Source organism: Podarcis raffonei, chromosome 1, assembly GCF_027172205.1.
Source record: "Podarcis raffonei isolate rPodRaf1 chromosome 1, rPodRaf1.pri, whole genome shotgun sequence".
Taxonomy (NCBI): Eukaryota; Metazoa; Chordata; class Lepidosauria; order Squamata; family Lacertidae; genus Podarcis; species Podarcis raffonei.
The window spans coordinates 30,686,244-30,699,356 of NC_070602.1; the positions used below are offsets into that span (position 1 = coordinate 30,686,244).

At 42.2% G+C, this 13,113-nt stretch overlaps 1 protein-coding gene across 8 annotated transcripts in view; it reads right to left on the reverse strand.

Moving 5' to 3' along the window:
- The window catches only part of TTLL5 (tubulin tyrosine ligase like 5), a 111,730-nt gene that overhangs the window by 46,132 nt on the left and 52,485 nt on the right, over positions 1 to 13,113 (reverse strand). For 3 of the 8 annotated variants that reach the window (XM_053378940.1, XM_053378931.1, XM_053378913.1), the window contains exons 26-30: positions 12,011 to 12,111; positions 10,937 to 11,049; positions 9,975 to 10,088; positions 7,963 to 8,352; positions 4,699 to 4,892 (exon numbers count right to left, since the gene is read on the reverse strand). In XM_053378940.1, the coding sequence (XP_053234915.1) occupies positions 4,699 to 4,892; positions 7,963 to 8,352; positions 9,975 to 10,088; positions 10,937 to 11,049; positions 12,011 to 12,111 (912 nt within the window). Of the gene's footprint in view, positions 1 to 4,698; positions 4,893 to 7,962; positions 8,353 to 9,974; positions 10,089 to 10,936; positions 11,050 to 12,010; positions 12,112 to 13,113 lie in introns of those variants that run through there. The other 5 variants (XM_053378967.1, XM_053378958.1, XM_053378922.1 and 2 more) reach the window with 5 other exon arrangements.

Genomic DNA, 13,113 nt, shown 5'->3' on the forward strand with positions numbered 1-13,113 from the left:
TACAGGCAATGGATTCAAAGGAGAGCACACAAGGCATATTTGAACCAGCCCACCAGCTTCGTTCATTTTGATAGTTACTCCTCCGTGCCCTGATTTGTTTCAGCTGCTATAATTAGCCTGCCAGCTTGGTGGATTCCTTGGGTAGCCCGTAATACTTAAGCATCTGTACAGCAGCTCTGCTTTGAATTATCAGATAGTGACAGTCTTTCCCATTCAGTTAATGAACTTTCAGACTGTCATGGATATATGACGACATCACTCCCCCCCCCTTCTTCTTTTTTATTAAAAAAAATGCCAATAGGTCTTTTTAATTGTAATTCGTAAATCACAAATAAGGAACGAAGTAGAAAACTCCTGAACAAATGAAGGGTTTTTTTACTGGAAAAGTTGGGGGCGGGATGTAAGGAAGGGAAGGAAAACTGATTGCAGTGTTTCAGGCACATGAAATGAAATAAACTATGATGATGATGATGATGATGATGATGATGATGAATAAATTAGTTATTTGTTATATGAAGGTCTTGAAAGGACTTACAATACAGCAAGTTTTGGCAGTATGTTAATAATACACAATATCATCCTAGTCTATCAAAAGTCTGGATAAAAGGGCAAGTCTTTAGCAGGTGCTGAAAAGATGTCAAAGAAGGCACTGGCCAGCCCTTGCTCGGGAGAACAATCCATAGATGAAGAGCCACAACTGAAAAGTGCCTCTTCCTTGTCCCTGTCCTGCCCCCTCAGCCTCACTCATAGGTGGGACCCAGAGAGGGGCCGAAGATGAAGATTTAAGAGTCCAGGTAGGTTGATGTTGGGAGAGGTATTCCAGATGAATACCTCTCCCAACATCAGAATACCTCTGAACAGGTTGCAAAAGCAGCCCCACACAAACACATTGCAACAATCCAACACTGATTGGTTTACAATCCAATTGGGCTGTAGTTTGGATTATAGTAGTCAAGTTATCCTTGTCTAGATACGGTCACAGTTAGGCTAAGCTGATGTAAGGCGCTCTGTGTCACTGAGAACCCTCAAACCCGCATCCAGTGCTTCTCATCTCTCATGGCCAATCTTTCTACTAGAAAGGCAAGTAAACATGAAGTGTATTTATGGCCAATAATGGGGGCAGGGGAGAGGGTATAACTGCACTGGTGCACTATTCCCTGGCCTTAAGACTTGTAGTATCTAATTGTGGATAGGGCAAATAATTTTTCTCTTGGGGAGAAAAAAAGGCCATTCTGTTGTCGACTGAGGCTCATTTTCAGCCACACCCATACAGTACAGATCTACCCTTAGGCAAGTTCATTTCATGCATACATTTGTATTTACAACTATAAGCCAGAGGAAAATGAGAGCAAAGACTAAAGGGCTAGAGAGGTGTGAAATCTGTGTGTGTACCAAAGTTGATCTGGCTAAAGGCCCATGACATTCCTTCCCTGCTTGCTGAGCTTACCAGCTTACAGGATATGCACATGCATAAAAAGCATAAGTGTTCTAGTCTCCAGAAAACGTTCCAGACAAAGACCTGCCAAAGACATTCCTGGGAAACCTGACAAACTTGCAGATTCGTTTGTAGTTTCTCCAGCGTATGCATCCATTTAACAATAAAAAAAAAGTAGTTTGTGCTGCAGTGGATGGTTACTTGCCTCTTGCCGGTACTGAAAAGTCAGGCTCTGAATTAAGTACTCTCAGCTTCAAAACTTCTCAGTGGGAGCTATTTCAATAGGGCATAGATGTGCCAAACGTTTGATGATCATGGAATAATCCTTCCCACAACAAAAGTTCCTTGAAGCTCAGCTTGGTTCAACTGGCGGCCTCCTTCAAATCACAAGGTCCATTCCAACTGCACAAAAGCTGCTGCAGCTGGAATACAGCAGGAATGGTGGTGCTCCAAAGACACCTTTCTTCTTTTAAAGCACTGGTCTTCAGCTGGTAGGTCATGACCTAGAAATGGGTCATGCCCTGTCTTCAGGTGGGTCATATTCACCAAGTTAAAAAGTCACTATATACAGAGGAGAAGAAGAAAGATAGTGGGGAGGGTGTCAGGCAGGGAAGGAGAAACTTGGGGATCCCCACAATAAATAAAGTCTCAAGTTCCAGGTTGCAGGGAAAACCACACTTGGGTCTGAAAACTTTGAAATTACTTTTCTAAAGATAAATTTCCCAACATGAGACATCTTACTGAAGTTGCTGCAAGCCAGTATTAGTGGAATGACATAATTCAGCAAAGAAGAGTGGCAAAAATGTAAAGCCAAAACAATGTAGAAGAAAACAGAGCACTTTGGGATGCCATTAAAAATGACTTGTCTCATCCAAGTGATTAAATCATTTCAGCATAGACTATGTTATTCACCTGACTCCTTCATTTTATAGCCATTGGTCCAAACTCCACCCAGAATGTGCTGGTCAGACAAAATCACACTGTAAAACTACAGGTCAGGTTTTGAAATAACAGGTACCTAGCAGAAGGCTGTTACTGTAAACCCACAGCAGTGGGTTATTCGGACTCCATATAGTTCTATGAGGAATGACCAGTTCCTCTAATTATCTCCCTACCAGAATGAAAACATGTGAATATTTTAAATACTTAACTGCTTTTTACTGATAATTTCATTGTTTCATTCTTTCTGCAAACTCTGAGATTTTATTACAATCAAACAGTATATAGATGTTGTGAAATAAAATAAATAAAATAAAACTTGAAAGGAATATGTGCTCATCGTCCTAGGGATAGATCATCACATTTGCAGGAAACCTGGCTTCAATATTTGAGCACTGGCTGGCTTAGATAAGAAAGATACATCTCATTCCCTCACTTGGGTGGTCTGGTTTTATGCCTGTGATCAAACTCTCTGGAAGGAAGAGCTGGAACTGTTCCTAGTGATAGCCAGCCCTAAATTCTCACACATTTGTTCATGGACAAGGGCAGCCAGTGCTCCTACTAAATTCTCCCTTCTCTTTATCAAGTTATGTCAATTCAACACAGCCTATTTGCCATCTATGACCACCAAGCACAGCAGATTGGAGGACAATAGGAACAGGCTACTGCTTCTTGCCCCCAACACATACATAAAAGTACCATAAATACCTTACACAGATCTGCAGCACAGCATATTGTACAGAAAGGATAGGTAATTCAAAAAAGAAAAGAATCTGCACCCCCAAATGCATATCACCTCAAGTCTTACTAAGCAAAAAGGGAGGTAGCTTATTAAACAGTTGTTAATTAATTAAGGGAGGTAGTTTATTAAACAGTTGTTGTTGTTAATTAATTAATTAAATTTTGAGCCAAATTTTTTATTGGCTTTGACCAACTAGAGACCAGAAGACTAGGATCATTAATGGACAGTCTAGGACTGAAGCTGAAAACGATGAAACGTTACTTCTAAACTGCTCGGTCACAACTACTTCAATAGCCTTCTATACAGAAAACCCTATCTTGTCTAAAAGGAGGAAAAATAGGAAACGGAAGGAGTGAAAGGAAGGAGAAGGAACAGACTCGTTAGCACAGAAAAACAGAACCAAGAGCACTTTAGCAGATCCACCACCAGTTCCAGGCAAGCAGACTAGCCTTCAGGAATGGTAACTCTTTTCCATATAAAGTTGCACATTCTTGTGGGCACCTAATTCCATAACCGCTACCAAATACCAGTGCTAAGCAATCGCCTTAGTTGCCTTTATTCCTATTTGTAATATAGTAACTTAGATCATGGTTAATTTCTACCTCTACAAGCAATATCTGCTTGACAGTTGCAGGGATTTGACAGTGATAAAAATAACAGTGGTTGCAAACCTTTGCTTGCTGTCTTACTTCTTGTTGTAATTAGGATCTCAGTCTTGGAAACTGTTTAATCACATAACAAGTATAACTACTACGCTGCTTCACCACACTAGAAAGGAGAACTCCCCTCACCCAAGAGTTGTGAAAGGAGCAGCAGAAGATGCCACTGCTGCTGCCTCACACCATCCCTTCTATTTTAGCTGCTACATCTATCCTCTCAAAACAGTAGTTTCTTCATTTCCTCCAGAAGGATCCTTTGCCCAGACAGGGGAGATCCAAGGCTGTTTGAGCAAGTTGCCTGTTGCTTTAAAAAGATAAGTCCACCTATTGGGAAGGTCAGGTTGGTGTGGGGTAACTATAGGAGTTCTTTCTGCTCCTACTTCATCTGCATGAATGTAGGAGGAGAGAGTAAATCAGCTCCCTGAAGCTTCCTGTGACCTGGCTAACCATACTAAATCATGGTGGAAGAGAACCCCCTCCCTCCCTTATTCACAGTTTCAACAGTTGGTAGACTCTCCTTCATCCACAAGTCCCAACTGCGCAAAAAAACCTCAATAGTTTTATTATTCACTTTCATGACAGCAGAATTAAAGATCAGATATTTGGGTATTTCATCACAGTCTGCTCTACTATTGTTTTCTTTTGAGCTGTGCCTCTGGCAGAACTGCATCTACATTTTATATGTAATGCTTCCAGTATCCTCTATTGTAAGTCTAATTCAAAAAGAAATTATTTCCCTACAACCTTTTGCCCTTGACAAGACCCCTTACGGACTGAGAGAGAACATAATGAGCATTTTAAAGTGATGCCATCAGGTATTGCCCAAGATCCATTAAAAACCATTAACTAGCGAAAACGTTCTGTCCAAGCTCTCTCTCACTCATGCACAGACTTCGTTCCATAGAATACTGCTGCCACTGTACCTGCTGTGTAAGGAGACTGATGTGACTGGAAGGAGAGTACTTCCTGGCTGCCTGCTTCTCTGCCAGTCTCTGCAGTTCTGTTGTAACAAGACCATGACTGTACTGTTTGCTCTCAGAAGAGGAATCATCCCCATCCTTGTTAACTCTGGCAGATCCACCACGCTGTTTGCTTGGGCTGTGACTCCTTGAATCTGCTAAAGATGGTGAAAAAAATTACTTTGCAAGACTTTGTACTAGTCGGTAAAGAATCTGCCTTGTGTGTCTGAAAATGGCAAGAGACAAACATCTGCACAACCAATTAGAACCACGGTGTTTTCTACAGAACCTACTGATATATTCTCCTCTGAACGGCTGTGTTGCAGTTTCTACTGTTAAATTCTCTGGCTGATTCCAACTTCATACATCCTTCTTTGTGGACAAAACAGTTTAAATCTCCATTCTTTTTCTTTGTATCCAAAGAAGGTTTAATATAGAACACAATGTTGGCTGCCATCTGTCTAAACAGACAACGGAGTGTGCCTCTGGGAGTGAAGTCAAACATGCATTAGCAGCACCAAAGTGATCTCCCCGGGGCACAAGCCTGGGCAGCTTGTATGGAGGTCCTGGGCTGCCCAGATGACAAGACCCCACCTCTCGGCCTCGCTGATGAGGTCCAAAGGAAAGCACAGTAAAACGTTTGGTGCCAGTTTGGCTGCAGGAGTTGCCAGAAGGAAGCATACAAGGCACCATCCAACAATCTTAGGGACTCCACTCCGGATTTGTGTAGAGATTACTCCTTAACCTTTTCTTCTCCCAAAGAAGAAGGCAGCAGAGGTTTAGGATCAAAGTTTTCCTTCTCCTAGATGGGCTACCTTTCCAGGTTGATGAGCCCTGTTTGCCCCTCACTTCCACCTTCTTCACTTCTGCATCCATTATTGGTCTTGTATGCTCAATCTGCAGGAGTGTGTCTTCACAGGCAGGGAAAGTCCCTAACTCACCAAGGGTTTGAGACCCATCAGCTACCCACACCTAGTTTAGCCGGCTAGTTGAAGATGTTCCCAGTGTGTGGCTACTGTTGCATGCTGACAGATTCTAGGAGCCACAAGTGAGAGCTGTGTGCAGGGTGGGGACCAAAGGTAGACATACCACCTCAGAAGGATCACAAAGTGCCTCCCACCAGAGGTACTATGCCTCCCCTAACGCCCCATACACCTGCCAGATCACTACATCCTACTTATAAAGGGCAAATTATAGGAATAGGGAAATTTAATTTTCTTGAAAAATGATGACTTGAAAAGTTGTAAAAACCGATAAGCAAGAAAATGAACCAAGAAAAAGTATTCTGGTTTCTAAAAGAAGCCATGGCTAAATATTACCATATTTTTATGTGTATAAGATGCCCCCTATGTATAAGACGACCCAGAAACTAATAAATCAATATTTTAATGACAGAGTGTGATCCATCGGCGCTAGGGGTGGGCATGCACCCGCCAGAGTGATGCAGCAGCTCCGACCTGCAGGGCACCCTAGAGTTGTTGAGCAACAGGCAAGCATCAGCCTTGCAAGCGTATTCCAGCAGCTTCTACATGGCAGCCGCTGCTTCTTTTACCCCTGTTCATTCACCATCTGTGTATAAGATGATGCCCAATTTTTTACTAATTTGTTTTAGTAAAAAATGTCATATTATATATGGATAATAATAATAATAATAATAATAATAATAATAATTATTATTATTATTATTATTATTATTATTTATTTATCCCCACCCATCTGGCTGGGCTTCTCCAGCTACTCTGGGCGGCTGCCAACATAATATTAAAAACACAATATATGGTACATAGTGTAGCAGAGTTATATTTAGAAGACAAAGTCAAACCAGAAGAAAAATCAAAACTCTGAGAAAGAAGCTTCAAAGAAAAACCTACCGTTGGAAATTTTGAAGAGGTGAAAGATAGGAGTTTGATACAACAGGGTTAAGCTCACCAATACTACCACTGTGGGGTAGTATTGCCACTTCTTGGGAAATCTCAGTCTCATCTGAGCAAACTTTATCTGCATTTCTCAGCTTTGGCACCTATCCCTCAGGACTGCAAGCCTGAAACAGCTAAATCTAGCTAGAGCCTAACATCCCCTTCAACACCTAAAAGGTCACTGGGCCATTTGCAGTTTTATTGTCATCTCTTCCTTGTCTAACAAAGCAGAGGTTCTCAAGTTTTTTTTACCCCCAAGGCCTACTTGAGAGGCTGATAATTACTAAGACACACCACTTACAAAATTGTGGTTCAGGGGCAGAATCAGTCCCCGTATGACAGCAGATGCAGGACGAGCATGGCGTAAACAGCTGGCAATTACTGACATTACTTCCTACTGATATCGAATCCTTCATTGCTAAATTCTCGGCCACAATGTTTAGTAGTGAGGTCTCAGGAAGGCCTCCCCGGGGAGGGCACTTGAAAAGAGAGGAACCATCACAAAAATGTGAATGCAGGAAAGAAGTGCAGAATAGAACACCTAGAAATACCATTGTTAAGAAAAATGCTGCAGCACTATTTTGAAGTGAGAGAGTTGCAAGCCACCAACATGAAAAGCTACCAAACTTAGAAACTGACAAGGAAAAAGAAGCATTGTATGCAAGAAGCTCTCAGATGCTAGTGGCCCAATTGGCAATTGAAAAGCACCAAGAATGTGAGAATATGCCATACCGAAAATGGCACCAGTCTCCATATTTAAACCCTTCATGTGTATCATTAGTGACAAAGTTCTGGGACAGCTATATTGCCTGATAATGTGAGCAGAATAGCTACTTCACAGAACAAATACAGAATTATTCCAAGAAAAGAGCTATTAATCTGAGTCATCCATTCATACTTCAATGCAGGTTACTTTCTGTTGCTGCCCTACACTTTGCCCTAAGCAGTTTCACATGCGTAAACTTTAATCATCACTTCCTGGACTGCCAGGGATCACTGCCAAGCCGTGTCATGTGCCAACAGCAGCTAGATTGGAGAAGCAAAATGAGCCTATATTTCTGGAAGTTGCCAAAATAATAATAATAATAATAATTTCACACATGTATTATTAATCTAGGACTTAACTAGAGGCCAATTTCTGAATCTGATTAGCTGTATTATTATTTTTAGCAAGCCATAAGTAAGTATTTCCTCAAATTTTGCTTGCATAGCCACATTCTGACCCGTTGTGCCAATTCGAGCTATTCTGAATACTGCTAGACAGTAAAAATATTACAATACGGTGCCAGCTAAGCAGTCAGATATGGCTTACCTGCTTTTGCTGAAGCTGGTCGGGACAGTCTCTGGCTGTAGATCTGCAAAGCACTCTGAAAGGAAGAGAAGGGGCTGGCAGTGTAACTGCCAGACCGACAACGGTGTAAGCTTGCATTGTTTGAGGACAGGCGGGGTGTAATTTTTGCTGTGTTAGACCAGATGTCAGGTGCTGTGCTTTGGAGAGAAGGGGAAGGAGTCAGTCTAGAACCAGATGAAAAAGAGAGCCCTGGGCGATGATCAGGCACCTGTGCGTTATCTGAGGCAGCAGGATGAGAGGATAGCTGGGAGTTGATGCTTTGTGGAAGGATGGCACTTGGAACAAAGGAAGACGTACTAAGGAGGCTGGGTTGCGGTGCATTCTGTTCATCTTCTGCCGAAGAGGGCATCCCTATTTTTTTTGTAAAAAAAAGACATATCCAATCTGATCAGAACATTAAAGTAAAACACAAATCTAGTACAGTGGTATCTTGGTTCTCAAACTGAATTCCTTCTGGAAGTTCATTCCAAAACCAAAGCATTCCAAAACCAAGTCACACTTTCCCATAGAAAGTAATGCAAAACGGATTAATCCGTTCCAGACTTCTAAAAACAACCCTTAAAACAGCAATTTAACATGAATTTTACTATCTAACGAGACCATTATCCATAAAACAAAAACAATAATCAAGGTACTGTACTATAAAATAAGTAAGACAGTACTGTAGATGATAAAAAATGCAATTACAATTCTTTCTTACCTGCACTGATGATAGTCATTGTTTGGATGGGGGTTTTTTTATCCATTTCCACAGTCACATAATCAATCAATTAATAGCTGAGCTAGGTTCCACACAGTCACAAAACAAATTAACCAAAAAAGCCACAAAAACAAAAACGCAAAATAAATAGCAAAAACAAAAGCGTCAAACTTAATCCATTCCAGAAGTCCGTTTGACTTCCAAAATGTTTGAAAACCATGGCGCATCTTCTGATTGGTGTGCAGGGGCCCCGGAAACAATAGCCGACAGCCGCATTGGACATTCAGCTTCTGAAAAGCGTTCAAAAACCGGAATACTTACTTCCAGGTATTCGGCATTTGGGAACCAAGGCGTTTAAGTACCCAGGTGTTTGAGAACGAAGGTACCACTATATTATGCTAGAGTAGCCTTTTACAAAATTGTGCAGAAGGACAATGGCTGAAATTCAACTGAGTTACTGACTGTGCGGAATGAGATCTGCTTGTGCTATGGGACTCCCCATCTTCCCCCACAAGTCCCACAAATCTGGAAGGTTGAGGGAAAACCCAAAACAGGTTTAGTGGGCCATGGGGGGGAGAAGAGGGTAGAAAAGTCTTGTTGCGCAAGTAAACCTCATTGCCCCCCACATGCCCCACTTAGCGTTATATTGAATTCCATCTTATGTAAACAAAGGACATGAGATATTATACAAGGCAGACTACACAACTATTTTCCAAAACATGCTTTTTCTACAACTGAATTTTTCAAATGAGTCTTCTAAAATGATGACTATGCTCTATCTAAACTGCCTCTGAATACAAGTAGGGAGAGTGCTGCAGCATTCAGGTCCTGCCTGCGAGCTTCCTATAGGCATCTGGCTGAACAATGTGAGAACAAGATGCTGGACTAGGGCTGATAAGGAATCCAGCAACATCTAAAGGGCCACAAGTTCTCCAACAGTGGACTTGAGTACTTTCCACTTGTCTAATCCATTGTTACTGACACCGCAATGGAAATATAGCAAAGAATTCTGACCATGATTAACTCTAGATTATGGGTTTAGAATTTGGGAGGAAATGACAATTTTTAGCATGTCAGCTGACTGATTATTCTGTTATAAATATTAATGTCAGTGGAAGATTTGTTAAGAAAGACCATTTATTGCTGCAGCCACCAATTATAAATGCGCCTGAATTCGAAAAGAAGCCATAAAATTCTGTCAGACTCTAACATCCAGCACCTGTTCCTAATGTTATGTATTGCTAGTTTAGTCCTCTCCATTGTTCTCACTCACTGGATAATCTGGTTGCTTTGAGTTGGTCACTTCTCAGTTTCTCTGCCACATTTTCCTTTTCCACTGGGATTTCAGGTTGCTGTTTTGCAGCTTCTTCCACTGTTTCTGGCTGATCTGAAATGAAGTTTGGAATTGGGGGGGGGGAGAGAATTCCCAGTTATAACTCTGCTGGAGAACAGTATGCAACAAGGCTTTCCAGTGTGTTACCCACCACTGCTTTTTAATATGGTAAATAACTTGACAGTATGTTACAAGCACAAATCCATTCCGGCACTGAAAATTATTGTCAATTTGGTATTTCCACACATCAGCTAGGGAGACTAAGTTAAGTACTGCACTTATGTTTTTATATGCAGTGGAGAAAATTTATAAAATATGTAACTGCAGAAAGGAGGGGAGTGAAGCTGAAAGAAATGTAGATCGTTTTTGTATACATTTGTTCTTCTTTGTTAAAAAGGTAAAGGTAAAGGTACCCCTGCCCGTACGGGCCAGTCATGTCCGACTCTAGGGTTGTGCGCCCATCTCACTTAAGAGGCCGGGAGCCAGCGCTGTCCGCAGACACTTCTGGGTCACGTGGCCAGCGTGACAAGCTGCATCTGGCAAGCCAGCACAGCACACGGAAACGCCGTTTACCTTCCCGCTAGTAAGCGGTCCCTATTTATCTACTTGCACCCAGGGGTGCTTTCGAACTGCTAGGTTGGCAGGCGTTGGGACTGAGCAACGGGAGCGCACCCCGCCGCGGGGATTCAAACCGCCGACCTGACAATCGGCAAGTCCTAGGCACTGAGGTTTTACCCACAGCGCCACCCGTGTCCCTTCTTTGTTAAGAGTATGTAAAATGAGAAAATGGGGGGGGGGAGGGTTAAAAAAAATACTGCGCCTATGTTTCTCCATCTCTCTGTGGGAAGTTATCAGTAACAATGATAAGCAGCAAAAAGTATGCTCACTTTCTTTGGCCTTACCTTCCAACTGGCTGGTACTATTCTGTGTAACTCCAGGATTTGTTCCCAGGAAGACACTTGCTGACTTATTCTTGTGTGTGTAAAAAGTCAACACCTCCTCAAGATCACTTTCGCTAAGATGTGAAAAGAGTAGAAAAGGAGCAAGTGGCAAGCTTTTACAATGTGGTGACAGAACTGAAATAGATACAGAGAGACTCTTGAAGCATCAGCATTGCAGGGGGGTAGACCAGATGACCCTTGGGGTCCCTTTCAACTCTACTCTGATTCTATGAAAGAGAGAGACACAGAAGGAAAAACTAACTGAAGACAACGATAGGTCAAATACCTCACCTGCTTCAATAATGAACAGATGGAGGAGCACAGGCTTATGCCTGCTGCTCCCAACCTTTCTGCATTCAACAGCATACAAGAGGGGTTTCTATGCATGTAGAATTGTGCTCACATAAATCCCTCCATATGAACAGAAGCCCTACATAAAGGGTGGGGAATATCCAGGCCACAGGCCAATCTTGGCCAAGGCCATTTCCCCCAAAGCATACCCACTTATCAAACAGCTTGATTGGTGGGAGGGTAGAATTTGATTCTTCACTGGCTTACAGGTGCCTGTTCTGAGCAAGGAACAGGCACCAGCAGCCAACGCAGCAGGATTTAACTCCCATTCATTGGATTATGAGCTTGATTCAAATTCTGCCCAGGGAACAGGCACAAGCAACCACAGATATCTTCTTTCTCCCCTTCATTCTCCGCCATCACCACTTTGAGGAGCACAAGAAAGAAGCCTGCATATCACAGGCTTTCCTTGGCTGCACATGCCTGTTACCGTTGCAGAATTTATCCCCCACATATCAGCTGCCATGTGGCATTTAAAAATTCTGCTCATAGAAGAAGCCTATGCAGCTAAAGAAAGCCTCAAAATCCAGGGTTCTTTCCCACCTAGGGAGGGGTAAAAGAAGTGTTTTGCCAGCCCTCAGTGCCTCCCAAACCACTGAGCATAATGCCAACAACTCCCCCTCTACTGCAGTTCAAGATATGAGAGCCTGGCACAATTATTCCTGCTTTAAAGTAAATTCATACCTTGCCTTAGTAACAAATTTGTGAAAGCCTTCAGCATCTACCCCTTCCTCTTCATCCTCCTGATTCTTCATTAACTTTCTCTGAGCCATTTGATCTGTTTCCTGCAAATAAGTAAAATTAAGTAAGCTCTCAAACCAGCTTTTCTGCCCATAAAGGCTTCCTGTTAGGGTCTATGTTCTACGTAACTTCAAGGCTGGATTACTGCAATGCATTACAGGTGAGGCTTCCTTTAAGACGGTTTGGAAACTAGTGCAGAATTCAGCGACCAGACTGCTGACATGGAACAGTGTCCAATCATATACACTGATCTGGTCTAGTTGCAATGGCTGCCAGTATATTGCTGAGTCCAGTCTAACATGCTGGTTTTCGCCTATAAAGCCTTATATGGCTTAGGATCCCAATAGTTTATGAACACCTCCTCTGACAGGAGCCTACCTGGACCCTGAGATTATAATCAGAGGTTTTTCCGCAAGTCCACGCTCCAAGAGAAGTTTGGAGTGTGGTACAGAGAGTGGGCCTTTTGGCCCCCTCCCTATGGAATGCTTTCTCCAGGGAGACTCACCTGTGCCAACATCTTTTCAGCAGCAGACAAACACTTTTCTCTTTTCCTAGCATTTGACCATCTGCGCTGTTATCATAGCTATTTTTAATCTTTTGCTGATTACAACTGTGGAGGAATTCTGCTTTCCATTTTTATAATCGATATATAATTATTTTTGTGTTCTTAGAAAAAGTTTTGGGATCTGCATTGAATTAATTTCCTATTATAAGCTGCTTAGAAACTCTATAGTAGAAAGTGTTTGATAAATATAACAACAACAACACTGCTACATTAAGCAACACTTTGGGTGCTTTCAGGAAGAGTACTTGGATGGAGGCTGCGCAAGACCTCCACTTGGTGAACGTGACACTCCTGAGCCACACGGGGACTATACTGATCTTTAGGCTGACCTCTGACCAGAGAAATCAGCAGTGTCACTGCAAGCAGCACAGTGACATTTTCAAATGCTCCTCTGTAAAAATGTCCAATGTGCTTCTGTGCTAGAAAGGTTATCTTTTAAACAAGACCTCAGTGAGTATTCCATGATATCTTCTCCTGCACT